The 15,360-nt window shown below is 36.9% G+C and overlaps 2 protein-coding genes across 3 annotated transcripts; one reads left to right on the top strand and one right to left on the bottom strand.

Moving 5' to 3' along the window:
- Positions 1–607: 607 nt before the first annotated feature.
- Positions 608–5,384, bottom strand: HL (HAL2-like protein). Of its 2 annotated transcripts, XM_021953519.2 has the most exons (5): positions 5,092–5,228; positions 4,338–4,458; positions 2,910–3,597; positions 1,605–1,970; positions 608–968 (listed from the first exon to the last, which is right to left on the bottom strand). In XM_021953519.2, exons 2-4 carry the CDS (start codon positions 4,363–4,365, stop codon positions 1,667–1,669), a joined length of 1,020 nt encoding a protein of 339 aa, XP_021809211.1. In that variant the 5' UTR covers positions 4,366–4,458; positions 5,092–5,228; the 3' UTR covers positions 608–968; positions 1,605–1,666. The 2 variants fall into 2 exon arrangements, with proteins under 2 accessions (XP_021809211.1, XP_021809203.1); XM_021953511.2 differs by lacking the exon at positions 4,338–4,458 and having other exon boundaries at positions 5,092–5,384.
- A 2,112-nt stretch (positions 5,385–7,496) lies between these two features.
- LOC110752632 (uncharacterized) lies at positions 7,497–8,284 on the top strand. The gene has a single exon (XM_021953340.2). It carries the CDS (start codon positions 7,670–7,672, stop codon positions 7,874–7,876), a length of 207 nt encoding a protein of 68 aa, XP_021809032.1. The 5' UTR covers positions 7,497–7,669; the 3' UTR covers positions 7,877–8,284.
- The last annotated feature ends 7,076 nt before the right edge of the window (positions 8,285–15,360 follow it).

The raw sequence follows: 15,360 nt of genomic DNA, 5'->3' as shown, positions 1-15,360 counted from the left end.
GTGACTAGATGAGTCATGTGATCCACCAGTCGGACCAAAGAATTTCTCATTTGAATGGGGACTTTAAGGGCTCGTTTGGGACAGCTTCCCTTGGTAGAATTTCTGCTCATAAGCGCTTCTATTAAAAGCGCTTTTATTATAAAATTGTTGAAATCTTCTTAAGAAATTCAAGTGCTTCTTGAAAAAGTAGTTAGGAGTGCTTTCTGAAGAAGCATATAGCACGTGCTTCCCTAGAAAGCGCTTTTATGAGCCAGAAGCGCTTCTAAATTTTTCATTTGACAGAAGCGTTTTTAGCTGTCAAAAAGCATTTTTAGCCCTTCCAAAAGCACTCCAAAACAGACCCTAAATCTCTAATATATGGGACATTTGTCCAATTTAATCAATCAAGGCTCACCATTATTAAATTCATCAACATATAGCAGGATAGTTAACCCATTTCAATTGATTATGTCCAGTCAATAGTCCCGCCAAATGGGGACTGACTCATCATTTTCGATCAACTTATATTCCCAATTCCTTTTTGTTCCCATAAGAGATGGCAATTCGTGTCAAGTTAAAATTACTTCTATTTCTTTTTGGGTTCAACCAAATGTTCATCACCTGATGCTGTAGACTGTGATTGTAGATGGTTTAAAAAAATGTAAACCTAAATGCTGCCATGCCACCCCTAGCAGCCATCAACTGACTGCAACTATCCAGTGAACACTAATCTGTAAGCACCAGCAATATCTTGAAATGCAAATGCAATTGCAAAATTTTCATTTTGAAGATCTTACTTAAATATTGACTATTGGGCAGCACGACAACAATGCCGATTTTCTCGAATTAGTTGAGCACTTCAACAAACAAAATACTTTCTTCAGTAAACTTAGTCTTGGCGTTAGCATGGATCGCATCTGACCCGAGACTTTATGATTCAAACTAAATCAACACTGTCATCGGGAATCCTTCTCAGCAATTCGCTTGCCCTGAAATATTTCAAAGAGATGTAAATATTTCTTTGCACAAATCTCAATAATTCATACACATGAGCAACCAGGTTCTTGAGTGTGTGCATTGCAACCAAGTTTACCATATCGAACAACATAATTTCAGATTTAACCTGAATTTTCAGCATTTACAATTAACTATTTATTGAAGTCTGCCCTGTCAAACAACAGTCCCGCTGGGTCCAAAATGATAGAGGAAATAGGAAGCAGGAGATTTTAGTCTAAAATTATTAAAAGATTGAAATGCTGGCAAAGCTGACAGAGGGTGCTCAAATACATGAGAGATAGTAAGGAGATGTACAATGAACCTAATTTGGCAAGATTTCACCAATATGATGCTAGTATAAACAAGAAGTACTCAATTCTCATGAGGTTTCAAAAAGCTCCTACTACATTTGTTACGGAAGGTCTAGGAAGACAGATTTTGACAAAAAGGGATCTGAAATGATTTACTTCCCTTTCTGTTTCCGTCCATGAAGCAAACAGGATAGAATAATTTCATTGGATAATAACTGAAAGAAGGCTTTGAAACAACTGAAAATATGGCTTGTACAGAAAGCCTTAGACTTAGAAATTTTAAAAAAAAATGGATGGGCATGGTACAGAAAGCCTTACCTCACCAAAAATGCAAAATTTACTGCCACACACAACAGTCTATTGGCATGGTACAGAAAGCCTCATAAATTAGAAGAATCCCAGCTGGCATACACTGCATCAATGATTTTCTCATGCAGTGTGGCCCCAGAACAAACAACTATGCCTCTATCAAGTCCTTCTAAGTACGGTCCCTTTGAAAAGTCCAGGGGGCGGCCTCCAGCATCAGTTACGACACCTCCAGCCTCTTCTACAATGACAACACCAGCAGCATGATCCCATATCTTCTCCTTGTACCCAGTCCTTGCAAACTTCATGAATAGCTCAGCATCTCCTCGAGCTATGGCTGCATATTTCACCATGCTATACACACGCAGGGGCTGATTTCTACCATGTCATATGAAAGGAAAATATTAAATTAGAACACAAGCAAAACTATATAGTTGCCAATATCTTCCAACCACAGTTAAAAAGGCATGCAAAACAGCAAGGTGCCTAAGCTTCATATCATATTGCCAATCAGAGAAAGAAAAGGAAACTCAATATTAATGAAGGTACAAACGATTGCAATGAAAAGGAAGTAAAACTAGGATACTTTCCGGTATACTCATTTAACCTTAGATGACTATCGATCACATTGTGTAGTACTTCAACAAACATTTCATCAAGAAATTGCCTTGAAGAAAAGCAGTACTAACAATTCCAAGCCAAGGGCACATACCTGCTGTTATAATAATCTATATTCCTCTTTATAGATATTATTTCAAAGAACAGCAAAATAGGACCATGAAAAAGAAGAAACAAACAACGGTAAGACAACAACCTATGCCACACTTGTGATGAAAAACCACTCATATATTGGCAGTACACTACGTATTTATAAAGAAATTGCCTTGAAGAAAAGCAGTACTAACAATTCCAAGCCAAGGGCACATACCTGCTGTTATAATAATCTATATTCCTCTTTATAGATATTATTTCAAAGAACAGCAAAATAGGACCATGAAAAAGAAGAAACAAACAACGGTAAGACAACAACCTATGCCACACTTGTGATGAAAAACCACTCATATATTGGCAGTACACTACGTATTTATAAAGAAATGTCATCCAACTGGAAAAGCAAAAGTTTGATTATACAGATTTTATATATATTAAAGAAGAAACTAGTAAGGGAAGTGCTCCTCTACTTAATAACTCATTTTATTTTAAGTTTTCTCCTCCCATCACTGTTACACCATTTTCATTAAGTCCTGGTTTCATTCTCTAGTCTGAAAACTATCCTAATGGATGGATTTATAGAAATAATTAAGTAAATAAATGTACCTAAGCCCTACGCTGTGAGCAAGTCCTGCTGTGAAGGAGTGGTCTGAGTTTGCTTTCTCCACAGGTTCACAACAAGTAGCCAGTTTGGGGTCATCGATGGAAGAAACCCGAACAAGTCTTGCAGAATTTGGCCACACAAACTTCTTATCTCCGGGGATTGGTGGCTGCATCCATGCCTCACCACTGCCTCTTTTCGCATACATGACACAACCTCGTTCCCACATATCATCAGAAGGTGGAGATAACCTTGACATGGTTTCATGGTACTGATAATGATAACTGAGCAATTCCTTCTTCATTGGGTAATTAGGGCACCCTAGTACTCCAACAACAACTTTTCCATCCTCGATCAAGGCTAGAGCTACAGCATATTGATCCCCACGAACAAACCCTAATGTTCCATCAACAGGATCAAGTACCCAATGTCTTCCTTTGGGGCCTCCTACTGAGTTGCATCGGCTGATAGCCTCAAGAACTTGAGACGTGTTGAGGGCTTTTGGTGGACTTTTAAGACCATACTTGGTTGCTCCAGCTAGGCATTCATTCACAGTGTTCACAACAGCTTCTAGCAAACTTGCTGAGTCAGCCTTAGAGAGAGTTTGTACATCCTCTTCAGCAATAATGGATACATTTTGACTCCCAAAGAATTCAGACAGTATCCAGCTAACAGTAGCTTGCACACTCCAATCTGTTGATGCGCAATGCCAATAGAATTAGCGAAACTCCATACAAACTACAAAAGGATATTGATTTGAGTTGGAAAGACTCTTATTTTTAAAACATGAACTCGTTATTAAAGCAAAAAAACAGGATCCAGAGACTGGTTATGTTATTTGAATATTTATAATAATACAAGAGAACAAGCAATTTGTGGCATATAAGAGCTCTTATAAAGATAATAAAATGACTTAAAGTAAAAGAAAAAACCCTAATATTGAAAAGGGTAAGATAAATCTAGATCAATTCATGTCTGCAGCTTACACATTCTCCTTTCAAGATCATATAATGAAGAACATAAACTTCTGTGGCTAGCAAGTACATATATTTTTTAATCAAGCTTCAAAACAATAGAGCAACTTCTAGCCAACCAACAAAATCAGTTGTAGAATTTAACTTCCTAGATAGGGGTAGCAGCTAAAAGGTGGACGCACACTAGGACTATCATCTACTTGAAGAATGCAATCATTTTTTTAACAATAAAACAACATATTTCAAAGTTATGCAAGACAAAAAAGCAACTAAATTTGGCTTTCACATAAGGCTCCTTTAGATTCTATAAGTTCTACTTGGCAAATGCTCCACTCCCACCCCCACAATCATTTGTAAAGACAAATCTCAACGAACCTTTGCATGGATAATTAGCAGACAAAACTCATGCTCCATGTATTAGATGTTCTTCATAAAGATCATTTTATAAGAATCACATACCATCAGACTCTTCCCCAACAATGTTCATCTAACGTTCAATCCCTCTTATTTAAATAGCACTTGAATAAGAAGATTCTGATCCCACACTAGAGAAAACTACTCCATAGTCACGTAGGAAAACCTACAAAGATAATGCACCTAATATCAAGTAACTAAATTCATAAATGGCCTATAAAATATTTGTTGTCTGTTTAAAAAATTAAACTTATATTGCTCATCATAACTTGTAAAATAGCATCGTATATACAAATTACATAAAAAAAAGAAGTAGAAAGAGCATCACCTTAACTAATAGGTAATCAATTCAAGAATTACTAAACATATGACCCTGTATGGCAGAACCGACCGACATTGACATTCTTAATTTTATCTAGAAAAAGTACTACATTGCACAAGTTTGACAAAAAATAGGAAAGCCCGAACAGCAGAACAGCAAAAATTTCAACATAAACCAACACAGCCAGATAGCTGCATTTGTAAGCATATACAAGTTGAGCTTTCTTTCACTAAAGTTCCGAATACACTCGCAACATAAAATTTGATATTTGTACCCTTCACTTTGTCACTACCCAAACAAGGAACAAAAGCATAGAAGACAGTTTTCAGTGATATTTCCCAAATCCATCTCTCTCAAAGCCAAATGTCATAACAAACCCACCACCAAAAACCTCATTCCAAAGCACACCCGCCAATATGCAAAACGAAAAACCCAGATTCAAACATAATCAAAGAGCAAAGTTATAATTCAAAGTACCGGCAACAGTCACAGGAGAATCGTCTTCCTTGGACTTAACCAGGTCACTGCCAGCTGAAACAATCCCCTGTTGCAGTCTCTGACACAGAGAACACGCCATGTGAACGACTCTGACGGCCACATCCAGCTCCTCGGCGTATTTCTCACCCTCCATACTTCAATTTTGGACCTACCCAGATGGAGAAAAATGAAAAACAAGAAGAAAGCAGCAATCTTTGAGATACCCACCTGGGGATTTGTGAAAATTAAGGTTCCTACATTCTTGGGTTGCTGATTTTTGAGGTTTATTTTGTGATGCCTACACAATGGCATTCACTGGTGCATTAACTTTATGCGTGTATATTTTTGAGTGACACAAATTGGGGCTTGTTTGGGGTATGGCATTCGTGGGAGGTGTTTGGCTCGAAGGAAAGTGTATAAAAGCGCATGGAGAAACTGATGAGTGTCAAAAAGTTCGGTGGTGTAGTGTCCATTTTGGAGGCTTAATACGACCACATGTGTCTCTGTCACAAGTTCACTTTTTTTCTGTGTGTGTGTTTGTGGAGAATTGTAGGGGCTGGGCCAAAATGGGATCGTTCCATGGCCACTCTGAATTTGCCACGTATTTGGGGTCTCTGGTTTTTTTCTTTTTTGACCTTCTGGAACTTGACTGAGATTGTGATCCATCAAACCTACTTTACGTTTCAGTGCTCTCAAATGTGTTTTTTTGGGAGGATCTATTGGGTTTCAGGCCTTAAACTACATAAGAGAAGATCTTGGGCTGTCTGTCTGTGATAGTTCAGAACAAGCCCACCAACTTTTAGGAATATTTTTTACTTGAAATGTTTCATCCGTACAATTCAAGCCCAAATGTATGTGATCAAATTCTATGAAAATTCAACACAATGATTTATGATTTTGAAACAAATTTTTTTTTTTTTGGTTGCCAAAGTTAAAAGGGGAAGGCGTGAAATGAAATTAGTACACTTTTGCTCTACTGCAGTGGACCACAAAATGAACAATAATACTAGGGACATTAAATTTGTGCACTAAATTTGAGTCCCAAATGATGTGCATGTGCCACGTCAATTAATTCATTTCAACTTGGGTATAATAATGAATCTCCCTTATTTTTTCTATTTTTTTTCTTTTGCTGTGCTATGTGTGAGGTTCCCCCACTCCCCCTCTTTTTTTATTGACTACGTGTTGTGCAAAGAGGAGAACTAGATGAGGTTAGATCATTTAAATTGAGTGAGCTAGGATTTTTTTTTTTTGGTTGGAAAAAAGAAGCCACCTGGGCTATAGCCCAGGTTTGCCAAACTATAGGTCTGTACCTGGGTGAACTAGGATTTTATTTTTTTAGCTGGAAAAAAGAAACCACCTAGGCTATAGCCAAGGTTTGCCAAACTAAAGGTCCGTCCCTGGATGTACAACTAGGACCTCGAAATTTACGGCAAAGGACAATATACACTCATTCCCATAATTTATTTTACCTGCAAAAAATGTAATTACTGGTTTCAGCTTGCATGTGCATGCATTTGTGCTGCCACCTAATATTTCTAAATCGCACTAATGACATTCTATTCATAGCCAAGACATTTTGAAAGTTCTTTTTGGTCCGAATACACTTTGAAAGTTTCAATTCATTATTTCACTTGCGCTGATTATCACTTCTTACATATTCTATACACATCGATCAGTCCATTTTTTATCATTAATTGTATGTCCTAAAAGTCCACCTATTTTTGGGAGAGTGTTATAAAAAGTCCATTAGCGGACCTATATACTAATGTGAAGGAGAAATTAATGGATGACATTGGAATACAGGTACGGGATGTAACCCGTCTACATGCCATAATATAAGCAGACGACAAAATTAAAATTTCCTCCTTTTAAAATATAATATCATTGAATATCCATTTATGTTATAGCACATATGGACTAATTATACAATGTTGCCGTACTTCATCACCAAACTATGAGTACTCAAGATGAAGTAATATGATTCAAAGTACTTTTGAAAGAAAAGAAAAAAAGCACATGCTAATTAAGAGTTTGTAATAAGTTTATAGTTCTTGTAGTTGAATGTATAAACTTACACAACTAAAAGTCTGTAGCTCTAGTCGTTAAAAGTACGATAGGTCTTCAAATGAAGTTGCAAAGAAAGGAGTTAAACTGTATTTTTCCCTTTGATAAACGCTCTCTAGTGTGGGCCGCCATCAATATATGACCATTAATTTTGCAACCAGAAAGGTACAGTTTCATAGCTGAAACCCTATTTTTTTACACCACCACCATAACTATGACAATTACACACCCCCAGCTGCCCCTCCACGTGGCAGAAACCCACACGATCATTACATGAATTGCTAGCTAGAAAACAAGCAGGTTTTCAACTACAATTACATGACCAATTTTTTTTCCTGTGTGTGCAGAATAGATATACATGTGTACAGCTAGCTCATCTCAATTCTCCACCCTCTTGACCTTTTACCTTAAATTTCACTAGTATAAATACCATGCCAACCAGGAATTAAATATTCTCCAAGGCAAAGACGTCTCTGAATTTTTTGAAAAGAGGTGTTTATATATATTTGAAATGGTTTGCTTTTGTTTTCTGGTAGACCAGAGGAGGAAGGTGCGGCGGAGCAAGCCGGTGGCTGGGACATGTTCGAGATGTGGGCGTGGAGCAAGCGTGGCTGACATAAAGACTTCGACTAGGTTTTGTTATGTTCCATTTTATTGGAAATCTTGGAAGGCAATCATGTGTACTTTTTGTGGAGCGATTCTCAAATCTTACAGATGAATTTTGCAGATATATATTATAGTTTTGGCTTTTGGTCTCTCTCTCTCTCTCTAACTTTTCTGTATGTTAGGTTTGAGTTCGGGACTGTTTTGATGATGAAACTGAAAGTTAGGCTTAGTACTATGTACTTCACGTTTGTTTGTTTGGTTTGGTTTGGTTTTTTCCTTTTCTTTTTCATATTTTGGTGTGAGGAAAGGACTGCATAGAGCTGTGAATATAGGCTGCTGATATTGTCATGGAGGAGATGATAATGAAGGGAAATTTTCTATCTGTTCAGTGCTAGACCAAATATCTTAGAGTTGTTCAATCATATCCACAGCTCCGGGATGTGCTCTTTTATATATATTTTTCTGGTTTTGTAATAAAATCAATGCAAGAAATGGGTTTTATTATAAATTTCTTTTTTTTATATATATTATCGTGTCCATAACCAAAACTATGTAATAGTTTTTTTTTCTTTCTCTTCTCTGATTCTTTGCTATGCCACTCCTTTAGCATTTCCTAGGGTACTAGTTCTATTCTGTCCTAGCTAGTAATGACAGACAAAGACTGTCTACTTTATAGCTAACCCATCTCCTAATTTACAGCTCTTGTTAGCTAGGGTTAACTTGGTGTCGCTATAACACCTAATAATTCATACTAGGGAATTCCGCAATGAATTGGCCTTCTTAGTATTTTCAATTTTCTCAACCTAGACTCCCTTTCACACGAGCTTGGCTTCCTAAGAGCACTTCCAGCAGTTTGCCCTTTGCCATGGCAAGGGGGGCTAGGGCAGCTACCATTCACGTGAATAGTGGCTGCCCTTGCAAAATATTGTGGTGTTTTCATCCATTGCCATGGCAACAACCACGAGATTTGATGAGAGAAATTTGTATAGAGTTTTGGTGTGGGAAGTGAAAACTATGGCTAAGTATTTATTTATTTAAAAAAAAAACTGAAATTTTTTGTATTTTTTTTATTATAGATTTTTAAAGATTTTTTTTTTATATTTTTAAATCTTTTTTGTTGTTGACGTCATCATTGACGTTAGCAAACCCAGGCTTGAACTCAGGCTCATCTTGCCTGAGGGTTGGCCTGGTTTCGTGGGCCCCAGCAGCTGCCCTAGCCAGCCCTTGCTGCTGGAAATTGTTTTTTGGCCCAAACACCCCCCCCCCCCTCCCCAAGCCCGTGTTGCTGGAAGTGCCCTAAAACTAAGGAGGAGTTTTTCCTCAAAGCAAATGAGATTTTGACACTCGCGTCAAATTTCAAAACAAAGAAAGTTAAAAGAATTTCAAAAAAAGAAAAAAATCAAATGAAATTGGCAATTGTTAAAACTCCATTTGTTATAATTAAAGACAAACTCCTCAGTTTTAAGGAGCCAAGCTTTTCCCTTTTCACACCAGCAACATTTTTCTCTCCCAACACAAGTAACGTATTTTCCACATAAAAGGGCATTGATAATTATATGTCAAGGACACTGGCAGAACTAGGTAGAGGGCTACCATGGGCTCTAGCCTAGGTAGCCTTTTTATAAAATTAAAATATATTACATGTATTTTAATGTCCACTCAAATGTAACATTGTAACTCATTGTCCACTCAATTTTGTAGGCCTATAATCATCTTATATTTAATTTGTTTGCTCAATTAAGAAACATAATCTCTTAATAAACACTCATGATTTTAACTCTCAACCTTTTACTATTTTATCCCAATGTATACTTTTATTTCTAGAAAAACTATAGAAACAGTAGTACCCAAACAAAACTTGGTCCTTAGATTTTAAGCTAATAACTTTAACTAGTCCACCCGTTGAAAAATTCTTGGTTTCGCCCTTTTGATCGAGGAACTTAATTATTATTACCAAGCTATATATATCTTGGGTTTAAACTTTGGGCTGGAGATATATAATTAAAGCCAGCCCAAACCCTAATTCAAATAGAAAAAGCCTTGTCGACACTAGCTATGGCAGTGATAGGTTGCGTGACGTCACGTCTGTGGTAGAGATGAAATGGAGCCCACAGAAACCTAAATTGGCAATGTGACAGGAAGTAGCGACGTGTCTCTGATATTTGAATTAGAAAAGATGAAAGTTGACGTCAACCATGGGGCTTTGCATGACAGCGTAAGAGAGTCGTGCAGCCCACCCACACACGTGGGACGTTGCTTTCGCTTTCTTACTCTCTCTCTGCGCTGCCGCTCTTGCATGCATAATGCACCCCACACCGCACAAAATTCTCTCAAAATTAAATTGACGAAACTGCCCTTGCGAAGACCAAGAAAAATCAATTGTTGCAACTTGTAGTAAAGCTGTAACTCGCACGGCATTGCCAGAAGAGTCTTGACTCGTGAGTCATGTGGGTTACAGCTTACGTCTGAGAATGTTTCGTCTGAGTCACCACTTTCGTCTGAGAAGGTTTCGTCCGAGTCACCACGTCATTAGTGTAACCATTTTTACAAGAAACAGGGATTAGCTTGGATCCGAGTGAAACCTTAATGCCGGAAGTTGTGTTTACTTGAAGAAACAAGCCCCCATATACTCATTATCGGCAAGTAAAACGCCCAAATTTTTATGAGTGGTGGTATATGCGACGCGATTGAGTCATCCCACCCAAGATTTTATTTCCGCGTAGAGTAAGGTATCGAAGGATGTTGTTGGTTTGACTTTGACAGATTTAATTAGAAGGGAGACAGATTTGGTTGATGTCTTTTCAATGAATTTCAAAGGAAGGGAAGTGGGAAGTGGTAACTGGTAAGGGACAGGACAGGACGCTCCTCTCGCCTCTAGTCACGGGGACCCCTTAACGTGAATGCCGGTGTCTCGCTGTCCTGGTGTCTTTTCAAATTTTTAATTTACAACGTTTAAGCCTGTTTATTAATCATTAGTCGCTTTAAGCTCCCCCCAACCAATTTTTGACTTAAACAACTTGTACTTGAAAAATGATGTTTAGTTACCACTTTGCAGGAACTCTTCTGTTAATTTACAATTAGTCAAAACACTAATCCATACAATACAAGAAACTATATGTTGAAATTGGTATGTTTATTTAAAATATATATATATAATTCAATAATTCAATAATTACCTTAAATTATCGTTATTAATAGGAGTTATTTTCTATTAATATGGGCTGATTTTCTCAACTGATGCTATAAGTTCACCAACGTCTCTTTGGGGGTATACTATGTGTGTGTATATATATATAGCTAGGAGATAAAGGATATACATACGATAGTTGTTGTCTTTTTCTTCTTTATTTCATGAAATTCTATCTTTCTCTTATTTCCTGAACTAAGTTTTCTGAGCTATAGTTCCTTTCATTAGTCGTTTAGAGTTTGTGAGGCTTTCAACATCGTTAACATAATATCTATATTTATACGTCATCTGTATGTTAATATCTCTAAAAATTCAGTGCCAACAAACTCCAATTATGAAAGAATTGATTTTAACTTATACAAACAAAAACCGTGAAACTTTTGAGATTAGAAAAAGAGTCGGTAAGATATTATTAGCATGACTATCTTGTCTTTGGCATATGTCCTTTTCTTGAGTCACAAACAAACTATAAATATATAATATTTATCCAATTACCAACTAAATAAAAAAAATTAATATTTGTTAAATTTAAGTTTAAAGTTGCTATGTTAAAGAATAAAGGAGATAGGGACGTTGGTGAGTTGATGATGATTCATGGCCATGTGCTTGAAAGCGGCGCATTATAATTTTATAGCAGAAAAGCTCAGCCTTTGAATTTCCATGGAGGGCTGGCTTGTTCTTGTTCCACGTCAACTCTGGATTCTGCACTTCTACTCTATTATATATGTCGTTTACCACCGCTGTATGAACTATATATATGACTAGCTATTACCCACGTAAAACGCGCACATATTAATGTCGTCCACATTTTAAAACTGGATTAAATCTTAGTCATGATTTATCCCTTAAAAGTTCTAATTAAATTCTGTGTACAAAAAAGGAGGGTTTGTCAAGCACCTAATGTTCTCTTACCCAATCCATGTAGTTGGAGAGATAAATTTTGTTGATGAACTTTGATATGTTAATTTCAATTTTGTTCTTCAACTTTGAAAAGTATGTTAAGCTTTCAACGTAAGGGCGAAGCCAGATTTAGGCGAGAGATGGAAAGAAAATTGATATATTTTATAGGTCTCTTTGTGGAAGGAAATTGATATAATCCTGCTTTTAATATAAATGGCTGCCAAATTTCCCTAACAACATGAATATATAACAGTAAATTTGTACTATATATATTACTTTATAAGAATTTTTTTTTTGGCATATTGCGTGATAACACTTCCACGTGTTATAGCATTATTGGTCGGAGATAGTAAAACAATATTATCACCGTATTTTTTTATAAAAGAAATGGAATTCATTTATAGAATCAAGATAGGGTACATAGAACGACACGAAACAGTGGCCTTGTTAAAACCTTCTTGAGGGACAAACCCCAGGGTAGGAAACAGTACCACACATGTCATTGACTAACAAGAGAATCTGAAACAGTCACGCAAGACCAATGCTAGAGCAAGATAAAATAAAATAGCAAACTGAAACATAGACCTCCGATGCATAGACCTCTGACAAGAACACTACAACACAATCCAACTGTCAAAAGAGTCCTGCTATGAAATCATAGAACTTTGCACAGCCACAAGACATTAACAACATCCGACAAAAAACACAATACGTCAAGAAGAAAGAAAACATCCACAAAGCACACTATCTCCAGCCACCTCCAATAGCAATTGGCGATGAAAGAAGAGAAATCTACAAGGAACAACACAAAGAAGAGACTAACCCCACAGACAGGCTAAGAAAGAAAATAAAATAAAATAACTCCTAAGCACGCCGTATCATCTCCACACTGACAAAGAAACCTCCTATAAAAACATAGTCCTTGAGAGATGCGGATAATCAAAGATCAGCTAAGGGGAAAACGAAGAAAACACCACACAATAATAACAAAACTGGCCTAGCCACTTACTTGAACACGGGGATCAAGCACATGAGTATTCACCGAATGCCAAGCCCACGAATGCTCCAAGAACACATCAAGGAGGGCGCCCAGACCACTGGGCCAGTCTCCATAGGTTTGTCAGGAGGGACACCAACATCACCCAAATTCGCAGTCCCCATTGCAGAGTAACCAGCCAAACACGTAAAGATGGGTAAAAGGATGGTACCCAACAACCCTAATTGCCAAAAACCTGGCCCAACACTGTGAAAAAGAGGACCAAAGCTATAGATCCTAGGCGAAGAGTCACCCATGCCAAATCTCTAGAAAGCGGCCGTATTCTCCTGAAGGTAAGGCTTGAGATCGAAGATCAGATGAAGGAGGAGGCGTGAGGAAAGCCCGCCATCGTGACCGCCGACCCCAACGAAGCAGCTTGCACCATAGTCGCTGTTGACTTGGAGACTGTAGGCACAATAGCAGTAGCAAACCCACTGAAACCACCATACTAAGGCAACCACCAGAAATGTTGATGCACCAAGGAGAAGGTGAACGACGAAACCAACACCCAAGATCTCAGAGAGACAATAACGAGGCCAGTACCCCAGAGTTGAAGAGAAGAGTGACGGTAGCAACTCGACATAGGAGAAAAGTGACTCGACACTGTCAAGTCAAGGAGGGTGACGACGACTAAACGTCGATGAATATGAGCGTTGTCAGGCCGAGGAGGGGATAACGGCTAAACGTGAAAACCTAAACCCTAATATTTGACGCACATCTCTCCTCGCTTAGCAAGCGAGTGACCCATATAAAAAAAAATTACAATAATTTGAGAATTATAATATTGATTACTAATATAAAATTCGTTTATCCCGTTATAATTAAGTTTTTCTCCTCATGTAGGTAATGGTTAATGATTATATAATTAAACTTTGTATTTCATATTTTGGTCTCCACCGCTACTCCTACTACTGTTCTCTTAAATTAGTTTTGCAAGATGATCGATAAGGCTGGAAGGTCTCGGTCTAAAATGATAGTTGCTTAGTTAGTTTTGGCCTTTTCCACCATGTAGATGTAGCCGAAAGCAAAACATAGCTAGCTAGTTTTTTCACTCAATAAAAGAGAGCATATATATTTTCCACTTGTAGTTTGTCTTCTTAGACTTATTTTCTTTAGAGTGTTGAAAACAAATGTTGAATTTGAACTACAATAATTAGGAGAGTGAATAACACCTAGCTAAAAGAACTAAGGGTTCATTTGATGGCCTATTTGGATTGGATTGGAATTGAGTCTAAATCAGTCCTTATGAGTCATATTCTTCTAGGTGTGGGATTTGTAAGACACAATATGTTGAACTGTTATCTATTTTAACAAGTTCAGTTCGAGCGCACCAAACAACGGTCAGGACTCTTGTCCATTTTAATTGGAATAGTCTAAACCAGTCTCCCCCACCAAACGTGACCTAAAGTTAATAAGGTATGGTAGCTAACTCTAGTTTCACTTGACTTATCATATTTCATTAAATTTTTAAGGGGAATCCTTCAAAAATAGAAAATTAGGTGGAATCTTACAATTTGGCAAGTCAATTTCCTATGATTAATTTCAATTCATACTTGTCACTATGATTCAATGGTGAGGCCCATTATGCATGTGATACAGTTGTATAAGACACAAACGGTAATCAAATAAAAGATTGACAAGCCTCTATATAACACGGTTTGCCAATGAATGACACCTCATGCATTTATGTTATTTGTCATTTGGCGATTTTTATATGTCCTATCGAAAGAATAAAACCAAATTATAAATAAATCATCTATAATCTTTCGTTAAATTCTAACTCAAGTTTAACTATAAGATAATATCGCTTAAAACCTAGCTTCAAGTCTCCAAGTTGTCTAAACTCTTTTCTAATCCTAAGCCTAATCTTCTCCAAGAATTAAGATACCAACTCTTTGCCGTGTGTAAGATTATAAAAGCATCTCTAATATTTCGTTAAATTCTAACTCAAGTTTAAGTATAAGATAATATTGCTTAAAACCCAGCTTCAAGTCTCCAAGTTTTCTAAACTCTTCCTAATCCTAACATTCTCAAAAATATTAAATAAATAAATAAATAAAAATAAAATTTTGGGGTTCTCTAGATTTAATTCAACCATTGAAATGACCCAGAAGTGCTTCTAAACTTTTCTGTCAAACGTTATCAGAAGCACTTTTAGCCATTCCAAAAACACTCCCAAACATGCCCTAATTTTCTCTATAACAATTTGCATAAGACATTTGTGTTCATATGAGGTGTCACATGATTGGTAATGGAAAATGAATTTAATTGTAAGATATGTCAATAATTTTTATACCCACTTTTCATCAATAGAAACTTTAAAACTTATTACAAATTTGGCCAAAAGTTCTTAATTTTTGTTGTTGAAGCAAATCAATACCAAGAGAACTAGTTCTTAGCAGTGCTATACAATTGTGGCATAATTGGATTGGGAAATCACTTAACTTGCAAAGCCTAGAACTCGTCAAAAAGC

Source organism: Prunus avium, chromosome 4, assembly GCF_965620075.1.
Source record: "Prunus avium chromosome 4, drPruAviu1.hap1.1, whole genome shotgun sequence".
In the NCBI taxonomy this organism is placed as follows: Eukaryota; Viridiplantae; Streptophyta; class Magnoliopsida; order Rosales; family Rosaceae; genus Prunus; species Prunus avium.
Note: the sequence above shows the minus strand (reverse complement) of the source record. Positions and strands in the feature narration are given on the sequence as shown.